The 13,640-nt window shown below is 40.3% G+C and overlaps 1 protein-coding gene across 1 annotated transcript in view; it reads left to right on the plus strand.

Annotated features, from left to right (window-relative positions):
* The window catches only part of PAPSS2 (3'-phosphoadenosine 5'-phosphosulfate synthase 2), an 89,915-nt gene that overhangs the window by 58,260 nt on the left and 18,015 nt on the right, over positions 1-13,640 (plus strand). Inside the window, exons 4-8 of the mRNA XM_073353745.1 lie at positions 60-198; positions 2,815-2,933; positions 3,054-3,167; positions 4,365-4,476; positions 8,587-8,792. Of these exons, the coding sequence (XP_073209846.1) occupies positions 60-198; positions 2,815-2,933; positions 3,054-3,167; positions 4,365-4,476; positions 8,587-8,792 (690 nt within the window). The remainder of the gene's footprint in view (positions 1-59; positions 199-2,814; positions 2,934-3,053; positions 3,168-4,364; positions 4,477-8,586; positions 8,793-13,640) is intronic.

Here is a 13,640-nt window from a genome sequence, read left to right on the forward strand (position 1 = left end):
CACCCCACTGAGAATTCAATTGTGGAATTGCTTATGATTTCTCCCCTTGCTTCTTATAGGATCGTCAAAATGCAAGGGAAATTCATGAAATGGCTGGTCTTCCTTTCTTTGAAATCTTTGTAGATGCTCCTCTAAATATTTGTGAAAGCAGAGATGTGAAAGGCCTTTACAAAAAAGCAAGGGCTGGAGAAATCAAAGGTGAGGTAAACAGTTTGTTTAATGATATCTCAGTATCTTCTTTTTATCTGCCTCCCTTTTCTCTTCTCATCAACAGTGAACAGTGCTAATGAGAGCCAGCATTCCTACCTCTTTAAATAAAAGGAAAAAAACCCAGTCATCTCTTGGAAGGTGGTGGAAACAAGGGGCATAGAAACAGACTAATTTCTGCACTCTTAAATGGTACAAACCCCTTGAGTACGTTTGCATTATTAATGCTAGCAGTATTCACTTACACAGAAACTTATTATTATAAGTAACAATTTCAAAACTGTCAAAGTGACTTAGGGGCTAGATACACAAAGGGGACTTAGACTCAGCATCACAATGCCTAAGGTTTAGCCACCCTGCTGCCTTGGAGCACCCAGAGTCCCGAGTTAATCACCCAGGCTCCCTATACAATGGGAGAGTTAGGCACCTAAGAATGGGATCCACCACCCTAGTCATCCTGTGTGAGAACTGATCCATCAGTTCAGGTGACATAGGTGGGGAAACACCTAGTGTGAGGATCTCTTTGAGGTTTAGGTGTGAGCTAGCCACCTGAGTGTCAGAGGTTGGTGGCTGTGTTTGTGCCCAATGGCAGATGCTTAGGCCCCACGGGGACTTCACTAGCGGAAATGTAGGTCCTTACAGGGTTGGCAGCAGCAGATCAGGGGTTAGGGGGATCTAAATTTTGGACTTTGCCACTAAAAGTGGCAGTTAGGCACATAAATCCCTTTGTGGATCTAGCCTTTAGGAACCTAAGTCCCATTTTCAGAAGTTACCCAGGCACTTACACACATATGTCTCTTTAAACTGAATGGGACTTAGTCCTCTAAGTGCCCAAGTCACTTTCAAAAATGGGACTTAGGTTCCTGAGTCACTTAGGTGCTTTTTAAATTTTCCACTTTTAAAATTTACAATCCATTCAAGCATGCCTGCTAGATTTGATAATGACACTTTGGAAGAAAAATATGGACACATCCTTTAACTATTGAAATCTACTGAGCTAGAAGAGGTGCTTTTTTAATTTTTAATGAAGAAACTGGTAAATATTTCACTGAAATATGTGTTTTGGGGAGTTCCTTTCACCTTAATTCATCTAGTCAATGTTAAAATCTTTACTTACCAATGTACTTATTCCTATGTTCTTTTAATGCTGGGTGAAGTCACACAAGATGCATTATAGCTAGTGTGGTTGGGAATCTGCAATATTCTGATAAACTAATCGAACATTTTTAAAGTCTCAAAGTTCTAACTTTCTTTTTGAACTCAACCCCTCTGTGCAGGGTAAGGGAGAAGCTCCAGAGCATAGATGCTGGAACTAGAGGTGCTGCCGCACCCCCTGGCTTGAAGTGATTTCCGTTATATCCAGGGTTTACAGTTTGGTTCAATGGCTCCTAGCACCCCACTATACAAATTGTTCCAGCATCCTGCTCCTGAATGGAGTAAAAAGGGGGAAAAGACAATAAACCTCTCCCCAAAAGGAGCGATTCTCTTAAAGTGTGAGGTTTTCCATAGCAGGACAAGAAATCACATAATATATAATATCATACCCTACGTAACATCTGTGCTTAGAGTGAGGTTACGTTTTTTTGTGGCAAAGAGACTATTGTTGAATTGCCCAACAATAACATGCTGAGGAATGGAAACGTAGGCATGAGAAGGGTGAACAGGGGGTGAAACGTAGAACATCCGAATTGGGAAACAGACTAGTACTGAAAACAGGTGGAATTTCTACCTTGTACTGAAGAGAATATCCACATAGTCCAAACTTAACCTCTTTCTGGGGTTTGATTTTATTGCTATCTCAAATAAAAACCAAATGTAAACCTCAGCCTTAGCTTTCTCCCTAAGTTTGGTTGTTACTACAGTTTTCCCTCCAGGAAATTTCTGTCCAAAGAAGGATACTCCAACCTCTCTTCTTCCTTGATTTGAACTAATAAGATCCACCTGCTACTATGATTCAGTTACACTTGTACTGCCCTATCATTCAGCGTTCAGGTATATGACATGAAGATTATTCAAAACAGGAGTTGTGCATCTCTATGCAGCTTGCTAGTCTTCCACCCAGTTACAACTATGTATTACAAGCCAGCTGAATCTTCTCTGCAACAACACTGCTTTAAGGCCTGAAAAGTAAAGCTAATGTTGACAAGTTTCTGTATAAAAGTGGGCATAATAATTTTCCCTTTTTTGAAATGGCAAATACATTTCCTTCCTCCACTAAACAACTGCTCATGGACCCTTGTTATTTGAAGACTACCTTCTTCTTTGTTAGGCTTCTTTACCCTCGCTCTCTGATAGTAAACACATCACTTTTTTCTCTCTGGCATTAAGGGCTGTATGACTGGTATTTGCAGTGTTGCCATCAACGCATCTCCCTAGATGGGCAAAGGAAGGTTGCTCCTGTAACATACAGCATCATATTGCTATAACCCTATTGTCAAGTCCATTATTGATCAACCAAACAGGAAGTCTCAATGCCATTGCTGAGCATGGGTTCTCTGAACGAAAAAATGTTTTCTTGCCATTTGTACACGAGCTAACTATTTTATTGATCCCTAGGCTGTTGACTATTACATTCACTAAATTTGGCTTGGGTTTAATTGTATGTAGGATTCACTGGGATTGATTCAGAGTATGAAAAACCAGAATCTCCTGAACTAGTGTTGAAAACGAACATTGCTACAGTGAATGAATGTATCCAGCAGGTTGTGGAGCTGCTACAAGCACAAGTAGGTTGTTTTATACCAAAAAACGCCTGCAGTTTGTAAAGTATATTTTCAAATGTTAGCCTTTTGGTATATTTTGTTCAAAAATGAATGTGGTAACTAGGATCTTTCTTTTCTTTTTAGAACATTGTTCCCAAAACTGAGATTAAGGATGTTCTTGAACTGTTTGTACCTGAAAATAAGATTGACCGGGCCCAAGCTGATACTAACATGCTGCCTATTCTAGAGATTACCAAGGTGGGAGAATAAAGAAAATGGCATTGTGTAGTACCTTGATAAACCCTTTTATCAAAGTACTACACAAGTTACAATAAGACATCTCCAAAGTGAGTGGAACCCTGTTGCTTTCTGATTACTGCAAGCCGTATGATTAATGCAAGCCCTAATACTACACAAATGTGAACTGTTCAAGGAGTTTAAAAACAAATTAAAAAGCAACACAACCCAGCAACATATAAATTATACAGTGCTATCTGTACAACATTTTTCCATTTGTTATATTTGCTTTTTGACATTAATAAATCAGGTACCACTAATGTTCCATCATTAGTGTTTAGATGCCTTGCTCCTGACTGTAGGACTCCTTGTCAGATGAAATTGAGGACTTTGAAGTCCAGATTTAGTCTGTTTGTTCTGATTAGCATTATAGAAGTGATTCTTATGGTAACTGTACTCCAGTCTTAATGTTATCTTCCGAAGATTGTAAAATGTCCCAGGAGGCATGTACTATATGTAGAAATATAATTTTACATTGCCACCTAACTGCAGTAAAACCCAGTTAATTAGACTTACAAAATAAGACTTTCAAAGAACAGCATATATTTCATCCTCTAAAAGTTTAAAAATCACTCTATTAGTATTATTTATAGCCAATACTCTTACAGTCTTTCAAATAAAATAGAAAAATTGGTTGTCTGTAATAGCCCTCTCTACTAAGACTTATTTTTATACTGAAATATAACTGAGAGATTATTTTAAGGAATTTACCCAATGGACAAATATTTGTGAATAGCCTTTATCAGACCATACAACTTGTTGTGTTTGTGCTATGGCCTATGTGCAACATGAAACTTCAGTAAATACTGTGGCCAAAATTTTCATCTGGGCTCAGCTTGGTGTCTTACATTGGATGCATTTTTGTCTCTGCAAAATTGGACCCATTCCTTTTGTGACTTCAAGTGGAGTACAGGTGCAAATGTTAGCAGCATCATTTAAGGTGCAGGGATGTAAGGGAGGTGAAGATTTCTGCTTAACAATCTTAACAAGAAAAAACACTTTGGGAATCCTTCTGAATGAAAGATGTTTATAAATGTACTATATTAAAGAAAGTGGTAGCACTTATGTACAAGATTGTTCTTAGATTTCTTTAGCCTTCAGTTCTATCTTTGAAGCATTATCTGGAAATACAAGTAATATCTGATTCTTTTTTTTCAGTTGGATCTACAGTGGGTCCAAGTCCTGAGTGAAGGCTGGGCCACACCACTGAAAGGATTTATGCGTGAGACAGAATATTTGCAAGCTATCCATTTTGGCACCCTGAGTGATGGTATGATTTCCTGCTTCCAACATTTTTTTGTTTTAAAACTTCCAAACGGACTTAAAAATTGTTTGAAACATTTAAATGAAATATGATAGTTGTCAATTATATACCAAAGATTAATCTACACTTAATGTTTGTTTTAATTCCTCTCTCTTGATGAATGTGGCACCTGAGTAACTTTATAAAGTAGCTTTATAAAGAACCTTGAGAATGGCAAGTGGATGCATTTAACTGTGTGGAAGAATATGAACTGACAGTCTATTTTATTATGAAAGGGCTCCCAATGCCACAGGCACGGATTCCATTAACTGGCAGTTCAAATATTTGAATACCATTATGTAAACTTTCCTTGTTCAATTGTACTCAATTAAATATAAATGCAATATCAAGGCCAATGCCTAAGGATATTGCCAGATTGAGTTTGTAGTCCCCTGTAGGAAAGAAGACCTGTACATTGGAAACAGAAGCCTGTATATGTTTTCAGATGATATTTTTAGGTCTTCTTTCTTAAGGCTTAAAAGCGAAACCATGGACCTGAAATTTAATCTCTCATTAGCAATATACTGAAAGGTTAACCTTCCTTGGTTTTGGAGAAGGTAATCAAAGAGATGGTGGTGAAGGAACTAGAGTTACATCTTGGCCTGGGAACAGTAGATGGTCCTGTCCCTGATTTTAGATATGGGTTTAGTAGAGTCACTTCCTAACCATGCTTGCAGTTAAGATGTCTGTGTTGATTTTGTTAGATCTTTTAGCAGCTGTTGACATAACTGACCATACGGTTTTGTTGACTTGCTTTTGGAAGCTTGAAAGAACGGCTGGAGATATTGAATTTGATCTTTCGTCTTTGAGGCCCCAAATGCTCATGTAGAGTAATAACTCACTTTCACTGACTGAGATTACTCCCAGAGTAAGGTACTGCTCAAAGTAAATAAGGAATGAAAAATCAGATCCTGACAGAGTAAAAAGGGGGCTAATTAATATTAACTCTTCCACTGTAAAAGCTTCCCTCTGTGGAGTTCAGCATTGTCACCACTCCTGTTCGACGTTTACGTACCACCAACATTTTGACATGCAGCATTGCTAACATGCAGGTGACCCTCAAAACCATGTCTCCTGTTCATCAAATCCACAACTGTGGTCCTTTTGCTGATCCCAGTGCCTGATAAGCTAATTTGGTCTCATCAATATTTATGTTCAACCTCATGAGACAAAAGTGTTGAAGCTGGGAACAGGGCAAGTGTAGCTTTGTCAATACAGTTTGTAGTCTAAAGATCACATTGCTGTAATCCCTGCTTTTGGATTCCCAGGTGGCTCTAGTGGCACCAAGCGCCTTTTGACAACTGCTGGCCTGGTGGCTGTAACTCTTTCCCTCTGATGCAGACCTCACCGCAATAATCCACACCTCTGTAACTTCCAGGTTAAACTACTGTTTTGTTGCTACACTTGAATATCACCATGAAGCACCATTTGGATCAGATTGCAGTGGCTCATCACTTGAGTGGGATGCCCCATGATGAGTTCACAGCACCAGTGCTCTGTTGCTTGTACTGAATGTCTTGTTTTGTTTTGGTTTTTTTTTCGTGTTTCATACTGTTGGTCACTACGTGTAGAGCCCTAACTGGCCTGGGACCCACTTATCGCAGCACTTGCTTTTTTCATTATGTGTGTTAACTTCTCCAAAACAGGCAGCAAAGGTATTTTCAGTTGCAGTCCCATGCCACTGGCGTCTGCTGTCCCTGGTGATCTGAGTTTGGTGGTCACTGTGTATCTGTTGGGCTGGCTTTTGACTAACATTTCGAGAGAAGGAAGTGGGGTTCTCTGACTTTCTTTCATTGCAAAGCCCTTATTTCTTTATTAGTGGTTGTATTTAGTGATGTAAAGTGGTTAGGCGCAGAGGCAGTGGACACCATTATGTTCCTAAATAAACGTTTGGGACTGGACTTTCAAAAAAAGGCAGGCAAGTCATCCTGCCTGATTAGCATAGAGTTTGAACCCTCAGCCTAGGACTGACCAAAAAATAGTTATGTCTTGAAGGATGCAATCAGAATAAAGTGAGCAGTAGAAGCATTGGCACTTACCTGTCCAAGTTCGTGTTACCAGTTTTTACTAATAATACATTTTGAGTCCCATAACCTCTCAGTAATAAGTCACACTTACATTTTAGTAATTTGGCTATGTACAAAACCCCCGTCTTAAATATGTTCCCCTGTTTCTGTAGGGTATACTGAGGTGCCTTGTAAAGTATTTAACCTCTCCTGTGAAACAAGAAGTCACGTGTGGTAGCATAAGAGAGACATTCCAAACATGTATAAATATCTAATTTCATTTTATTTACCTTCAAACGGCTCAAAAGGTATATTAATAAGATATATATTAATTAAATCCGTGCCACACAGATTTATTGAGTGGTACTGTTCTCCCCTTTAGAGATGAGAAGTAGTGTGCTCCAAAATTATTAGGATAGAGTCAGAAAATACCATGACTAATAGGGGCTGAATAAAAATTTTCTGTCAAAAGTTCTTTGACAGAAAATTGGGTTTTCAGCTAAATGAATTTTTTTGTGACAAGTGTCTGCTTTCTGTGGAAAACGGAGTTTTTTGTTGGAAAAAACAAGTTTTCAGCTGAAAATGTTTGTTGTTTTTTTTAATGCAAAACTAACCCCCTCCACTTTTCAATCAGTTCTACTAATGAATTCTTTTGAATGCATGCAGCTGGCACACAGTTTGTCTTACCTGAATGTCTTACCGTGTGTGTGTGTGTGTGTGTGTGTATATATATATATATATTTTTTTTCTGACGATTTCATTATGGAGAAACTATACACATTCAACAGTTTTGGGGTGAAATAAGTGTTATGAGAACAGGTAGCAAATTAAATAAATAGCACTGAACCATTCAGAGTAACATTTAGTTGACAGCAAAAGAGAAAAAAATTGCCTTGACAATGCAAGGAAATATCCAAACTAAAAATTATGCAATAGCTGTTTGAAGTGTCAGATTGATTTAGTTCCTGAATCTATTACTGTAAAAGTTATTTTTGGGGAAGTTAAAAACATAGGTGTTTAATTACATTTTTATTCCCCTAGGAAAGGGTAGACTTGGTAGCTCTAGTTAGTATGTATTTAATTGTTTTCCAGATACTATGGAAATAATTACAATTAGAGATTAACATAAATTATATAAAATGCCATAGAAAAATAAAATCTAAATTCGGTTACTGGAACTGGCACCAAGTTGTTTATGATCCAACCAGTTATACATAATACCAGACCTCCAATACGCTGTTAACTAGGTTCATGAGAATACTAATATGCAAATACAACTTGCATAGTTATATGATATCAAAAGTGACTGTTCTGTGTATTGTAATTAAAGCTGGAAAACCATAAACCAAAATGATTTATTTAAGAAATTATTCCATGTTTTGTTACTACATTGGCTTTACTAATTGATCTCTGAGTATTGGTTGGTATTATTTAAATAAATAGACCTGATCTGAGGTTGCACTTTTGACTTTTTAAACATGCCTCTGAATAATTTGTGAAAGCATGTTTCAGTCAGGAAGATTTAAACAAAGGGAAATTTACCTGGTTGGATCACACACGACTACATTTTAAGTACCTGATTGTGCTTGAAGCTAATCTACAACTGCTACATATAGATGAATGATAAACCATTTTATAAAAAATGAAATGAAGAATGGCAAAATCCACATAGTATTAAAATCATCACATGAAAAATCTCCAGGATGCTAAATCAGCAGAATATTGAAAATTTGTCTTAGATTGCCACGTAATCACTGTCACAGTTACAACTGATAAATTGTTGAATGATTCTTTCTTATGAATTTTAATTCTTATAAGCAAACAATAGGTCTATTTCCAAGCAAAAACAAGGAGAAAAAACCTAACCCCAGAGTAAAATCAGTATGGTCATGTGAGTAATTGAATGAGGTCATTAGACCAATTGATCCAGCATCTATGATCATTCATTCAGTCCTGGGTTAAGACTTCCTCTTTCAGAACATTTTCATAAGAGCCGTGTGTGTGTGTGTGTGTGTGTGTGATGCTTTAGCCATTTTAAGTATATTAAAATATGGTGGTGTTCTCATCACAGATGGCGTTATTAACCTGAGCATTCCCATTGTGCTCCCTGTTGCTACGGAAGATAAGAAACGGCTGGATGGCTGCTCTGCATTTGCACTTCAGTATAATGGCCAAAGGGTAGCAATCCTCAGAAACCCAGAGTTCTATGAACATAGGAAGGAGGAACGCTGTGCGCGTGTGTGGGGGACAACCTGTGTGAAGCACCCACATATCAAAGTAAGTGTGTTAGTAATTTCCCTGTTTGCAATAATAAGTCTTCAGGAATTAAAAACTAAGGCAACCTGTAAAGTAGAGAGCATGGAATAGTATGTTTCCTATTAGGAATATACATGGTGTTTTCTGTACTCAAAGTAAAATGCAAGGAACCATTCGCTGGAAAAGATTGCTTTAGGATCGCAAAGGCAAATTGATTTCTTGATGTGTAAATGGTCCCTGAACATCATGTTTGTTGGTTAACGAGAGAGCAATTTATTCCATCAACCTCATGGAACTCAAAATCAAATGCATGGGGAGGGATATACAACACATATAGAGGGATATGTGGATATAGAACACCACAAAAAAGCTGGAGAGTTTTCTACAAAAGCTCATTATATACATAAGTACAGTTGCTGGGGGTTTTTTTGTTTTTGTTTTGTTTTTTAGCTAAAACATGTTCACATTGATCTAATACTTTCACTCCCTAAATTTCCATGAATCAGTGTTTTGGTTTTCTCTGTGATGCTATTCAACATTCTAGCATGGCAAATCACTGGCTGAGAGCTAGAATTGAGGCATGAAACAAAACATAATTAAAATGAACTTTGAATGGTGCTTTTTACTTCTTTCTACTAATCATAGAAGAATGTTGGGATTTTTTAAAATTTTCTGCATCTTATCTTTACCCACCTCCTCTGAACAAAAACACAAATTATAATTTTCATTAGTATGTGGTACATATTAGTTAGTGTCTTTGCTTAAAATGAGTAGCCAACTTTGACTGACTGTCTACTTTCAAAACCAGCAGTCATGTCAGTTCTGCTTATGCATAATGAAAACAATAAGGTGTTTTGATCTGATAGTGCTATGTTTTTTTTATTTGTGGGAATTGGTGTAACAATGCCAGTGGCTGTGGGGACCACTGTGAAATCGCCAGGAAGAAAAGAACCCCATGAATACTGGGCATTTAATGCAGAAAAGAGAAACAAAACATGCAGTGTGAAGGCCAAGATCCAGAACATCGGCTGATGTAAATCAGTATAGCTGTAATTGGGCCCAGTGGAGCTATGCCAGTTGGGTGGCATTTGTTAAAAGAACGACAAGATACCAGACAAATACATGCTAGATGAAAGACTACAATACAGCACAATTCCTAGGCATTTCAAAGCTGCTTCAGTGGCACTTACCGGAGTTGACTGATACTGTTGTTCGTCTTTTGAGTTAACTTCAGAGTGCTATATAGGTCACATTTTGAACTCTAAAGTCTGCCAGGAACTCCACAGGCGTCCCATTGGCAGGAGTTATTGAAAGGACCCACTGAATGGAAACATTTTGGGTCACCCTTGCAACAGCCCCTCCTCAGCTAGTGCTGTGTGCTACTTGAACTTTGCCGGAGCACTACAATTCCCCACACAGAAGAAGGAAGACTGTTTGTTTCTACTTTTTATTGCTGCTTGTTTCCTCTCCTGGCAGACTTTCTACCATCAGGTTGCATGGAGCCTGAGGTGCATTTAACCTTGTCTGTTACATTTACGTAGTGTTTTACATCCTGACTTTTCCAAAAGAAAATGTATCCAGTAATTAAAACACAAAAACAAGGAAGATTAAATATATAAGCAGAATCATGCCTAAATAAAATGTTTTTGAAAGTATCATCCAGTATTTGGGTGAAAGTGATGAGGAAATGATAGATTTCATGATCTAAGGAAAGAGTAAGAGCAGCAGAATAAAGACAATGGACTTCAAAAAGCATACTTGAACTGAACTGGTAGGTATGTTGCCATGCGAAGAAAATCTAAGGGAAAAAGGAATTCCGAAGAGCTGACAGTTTCTTAAAGAGACCATATTACAGGCACAGCAGCTAACTATCCCAATGCAAAGGAAAGATAGGAAGAATAGTAAGAGGTCAATATGGCTCTATCAGGAGCTGTTTAATGATCAGAAAATAAAAAAGCAATCCTACAAAAAGTGGAGACATAAACAAATTGCTGAGGAGGAGTACAAAAGAATAGCACAAGCATGTAGGGACAAAATCAGAAGGGCTAAGGCACAAAATGAGTTACACCAAGCAAAGGACATAAGGTGATAAGAAGAGGATCTATAAATACAATTTGAGCAAGAGAAAAATGAGGGGAAGTGTAGGTCCACAAGGACATTTAGATAGATGCATTCAAATCAGCAGGGCATGATGAAATTCTCCTAGGATACTTAAGGAACTAGCTCAGAGGTGGGCAAACTACAGCCTGCGGGCCACATCCGGCCCGGGGAACCGTCCTGCCCAGCCCCTCCCCCGCTGTTCCTCCTCCCCCACAACTTCAGCTCACTGTACCGCCAGCACAATGCTCTGGGTGGCGGGGCTGCGAGCTCCTGGGGCAGTGCAGCTGAAGAGCCACGGCCTGACCCAGTGCTCTGTGCTGCGCGGTGCAGCTGCCTGTCCTGGTGCAGCTGCGCCGCCAGCCACCAGTGCTCCAGGCAGCGCGGTAAGGGGGCAGGGGGCGTTGGATAGAGGGCAGGGGAGTTCGGGGGGGGGTGATCAGGGGTGTGGGTAGGGGTCGGGGTAGTCAGAGGGCAGGGAACGGGGTTGGATGGGGGCGCAGTCAGGAGACGGGGTCTTGGGAGGGGCAGTCAGGGGACAGGGAGAAGGGGTGGTTGGATGTGGCAGGGTTCCCAGGGGGGCAGTCAGGAAGGAGAGGGGGGTTTGGATGGGCTGGCATTGGGCAGTCAGGGGACACAGAGTGGGGGCTGGATGGGGCAGGGATCCCCGGGGCGGGGCTGTCGGGAGTGAGAAGCAGGAGGGGTCAGATTGGGGGGCACAGGTCAGGCCATGCCTGGTTGTTTGGGGAGGCAAAGCCTCCCCTAACTGGCCCTCCATACAATTTCAGAAACCCGATGCAGCCCTCAGGCCAAAACATTTGCCCGCCCCTGAACTAGCTGAAGCAATACTGTAACTATTTAATATTATCTTTGCACACTCATGGAGGATGATGCAGGACCCAGACAACTGGAGAAGGACAAACATTGTACCTATTGTTAAAAAGGGGAACAAAGAGATTCCGGAATTATTAACCAGGCAGCCTAACTTCAATATCCGGAAAGATACTGAAACAAATTATTAATCAATTTGTAAGCACCTGGAGGATTATAAGGTTGTAAGGAAGAGCCAGCATGGATTTGTCAAGAACAAATCATGCCAAACCAACCTATTTCCGTCTTTGACAGGGTTACTGGTCTATGGATCAGGGGAAGCTGTAGACATGATATATTTTTATTTTAGTAAGACTTTTGACACAGTCCCACATACCATTCTCATGAGCAAACTAGGGGAATGTGGTCTAGTTGAAATGATTATAAGGTGAGCGCGTAACTGGTTGAAAGACCATAAGTAAAAAACAGTTATCAATGACTTGCTGTAAAACTGGGGGACCTATCTAGTGGGGTCCCTCAGGGGTCTGTCTTGGGTCTGGTACTATTCTATACAGTAACTCCTCACTTAAAGTAGTCCCAGTTAAAGTTGTTATGTTGCTGATCAATTAGAGAACATGCTCGTTTAAAGTTGTGCAATGATCCCTTATAATGTCGTTTAGCAACCGCCTGCTTTGTCCACTGCTTGCAGGAAGAGCAGCCCGTTGCAGCTAGCTGGTGAGGGCTTGGAACCAGGGTGGATCGACAGCCCCCCTAAGTTCCCTGTACAGCAGCTGTCCCTCCCCCACACTGCCATGTGCTGCTCCTGCCCTCTGCCTTGGAGCTGCTCTCCAGAGCCTCCTGCTTGCTGGTGGGGAGGAGAGGGGGGCTAATGTCAGGGTGTCCCCCTCCCTTCTGCTCCTGTACCCCGCTTATCCCATATCCGTAGAGCGGGGGGGACGGGGACACGACAGGGCTCAGGATGGAGGGAGCTTCCTGGCAGCAGCTGCTGCGGTCTCAGCTTGCTGATTAACTTAACAAGGTAGTGTACTTAAGAGTGGTGTCTGCGTACTTAAAGGGAAAATGCGCATCTCTCTCTCACACACAGGGTGTGTCTCTGTCTCTGCCATGCTGTCTCCCCTCCCTCCATTCGTGCTGCTTTGAAGAGTGTGAGGCAACATTAAAAACGAGTTAACCCTTGAGGGCTCAGCCAATTGCTAGTTCATCATTTAGCAGTAAGGCATTCCCTGGGAAATATCCCACCCTCTGACCCCACCACCTCAACCAAGCTTCACAATCATCATCGCTGTGTACAGTATTAAATTGCTTGTTTAAAACTTATACACTGTGTGTGTGTGTAGTCTTTTGTCTGGCAAAAAAAAAATTTCCCTGGAACCTAACTCCCCCCCCCCATTTACATTAATTCTTATGGGGAAATTGGATTCGCTTAACATTGTTTCGCTTAAAGTTGCATTTTTCAGGAACATAACTATAACGTTAAATGAGGAGTTACTGTATTTCCATTAATGGCTTGGATAATGAAGTGTAGAGTATGTTATGAAATCCACAGATTACACCAAACTGGGAGGGGTTGTAAGCACTTTGGAGGACAGGATTAGAATTCAAAACAACTTTGACAAATTGGAAAATTGGTCTGAAATCAAGAAGATGAAATTTAGCGCTTGTCTATACTGAAAACACTGCAGCCAACACACCTGTACCACTGCATCTGCACCACTGTAGAGCTTCAGTGAAGATGCTGCCTACTCTGACAGGAGGGGTTCTCCCGTCGGTATAGATAATGTACTTCTCCAAGAGGTGGTAGCTAGTATGATGGGAGAATTCTCCCATCGACCTAGCACTGTCTAAACTGGGGATTAGGCTGATTTAACTGCATTGCTCAGGGGTGTGGCTTTTTCACACCCCTGAGCAACGTAGTTATACCAACCTAACTTCCTAGTGTAG

This window comes from Lepidochelys kempii, chromosome 7 (genome assembly GCF_965140265.1).
Source record: "Lepidochelys kempii isolate rLepKem1 chromosome 7, rLepKem1.hap2, whole genome shotgun sequence".
Lineage (NCBI taxonomy): Eukaryota > Metazoa > Chordata > Testudines > Cheloniidae > Lepidochelys > Lepidochelys kempii.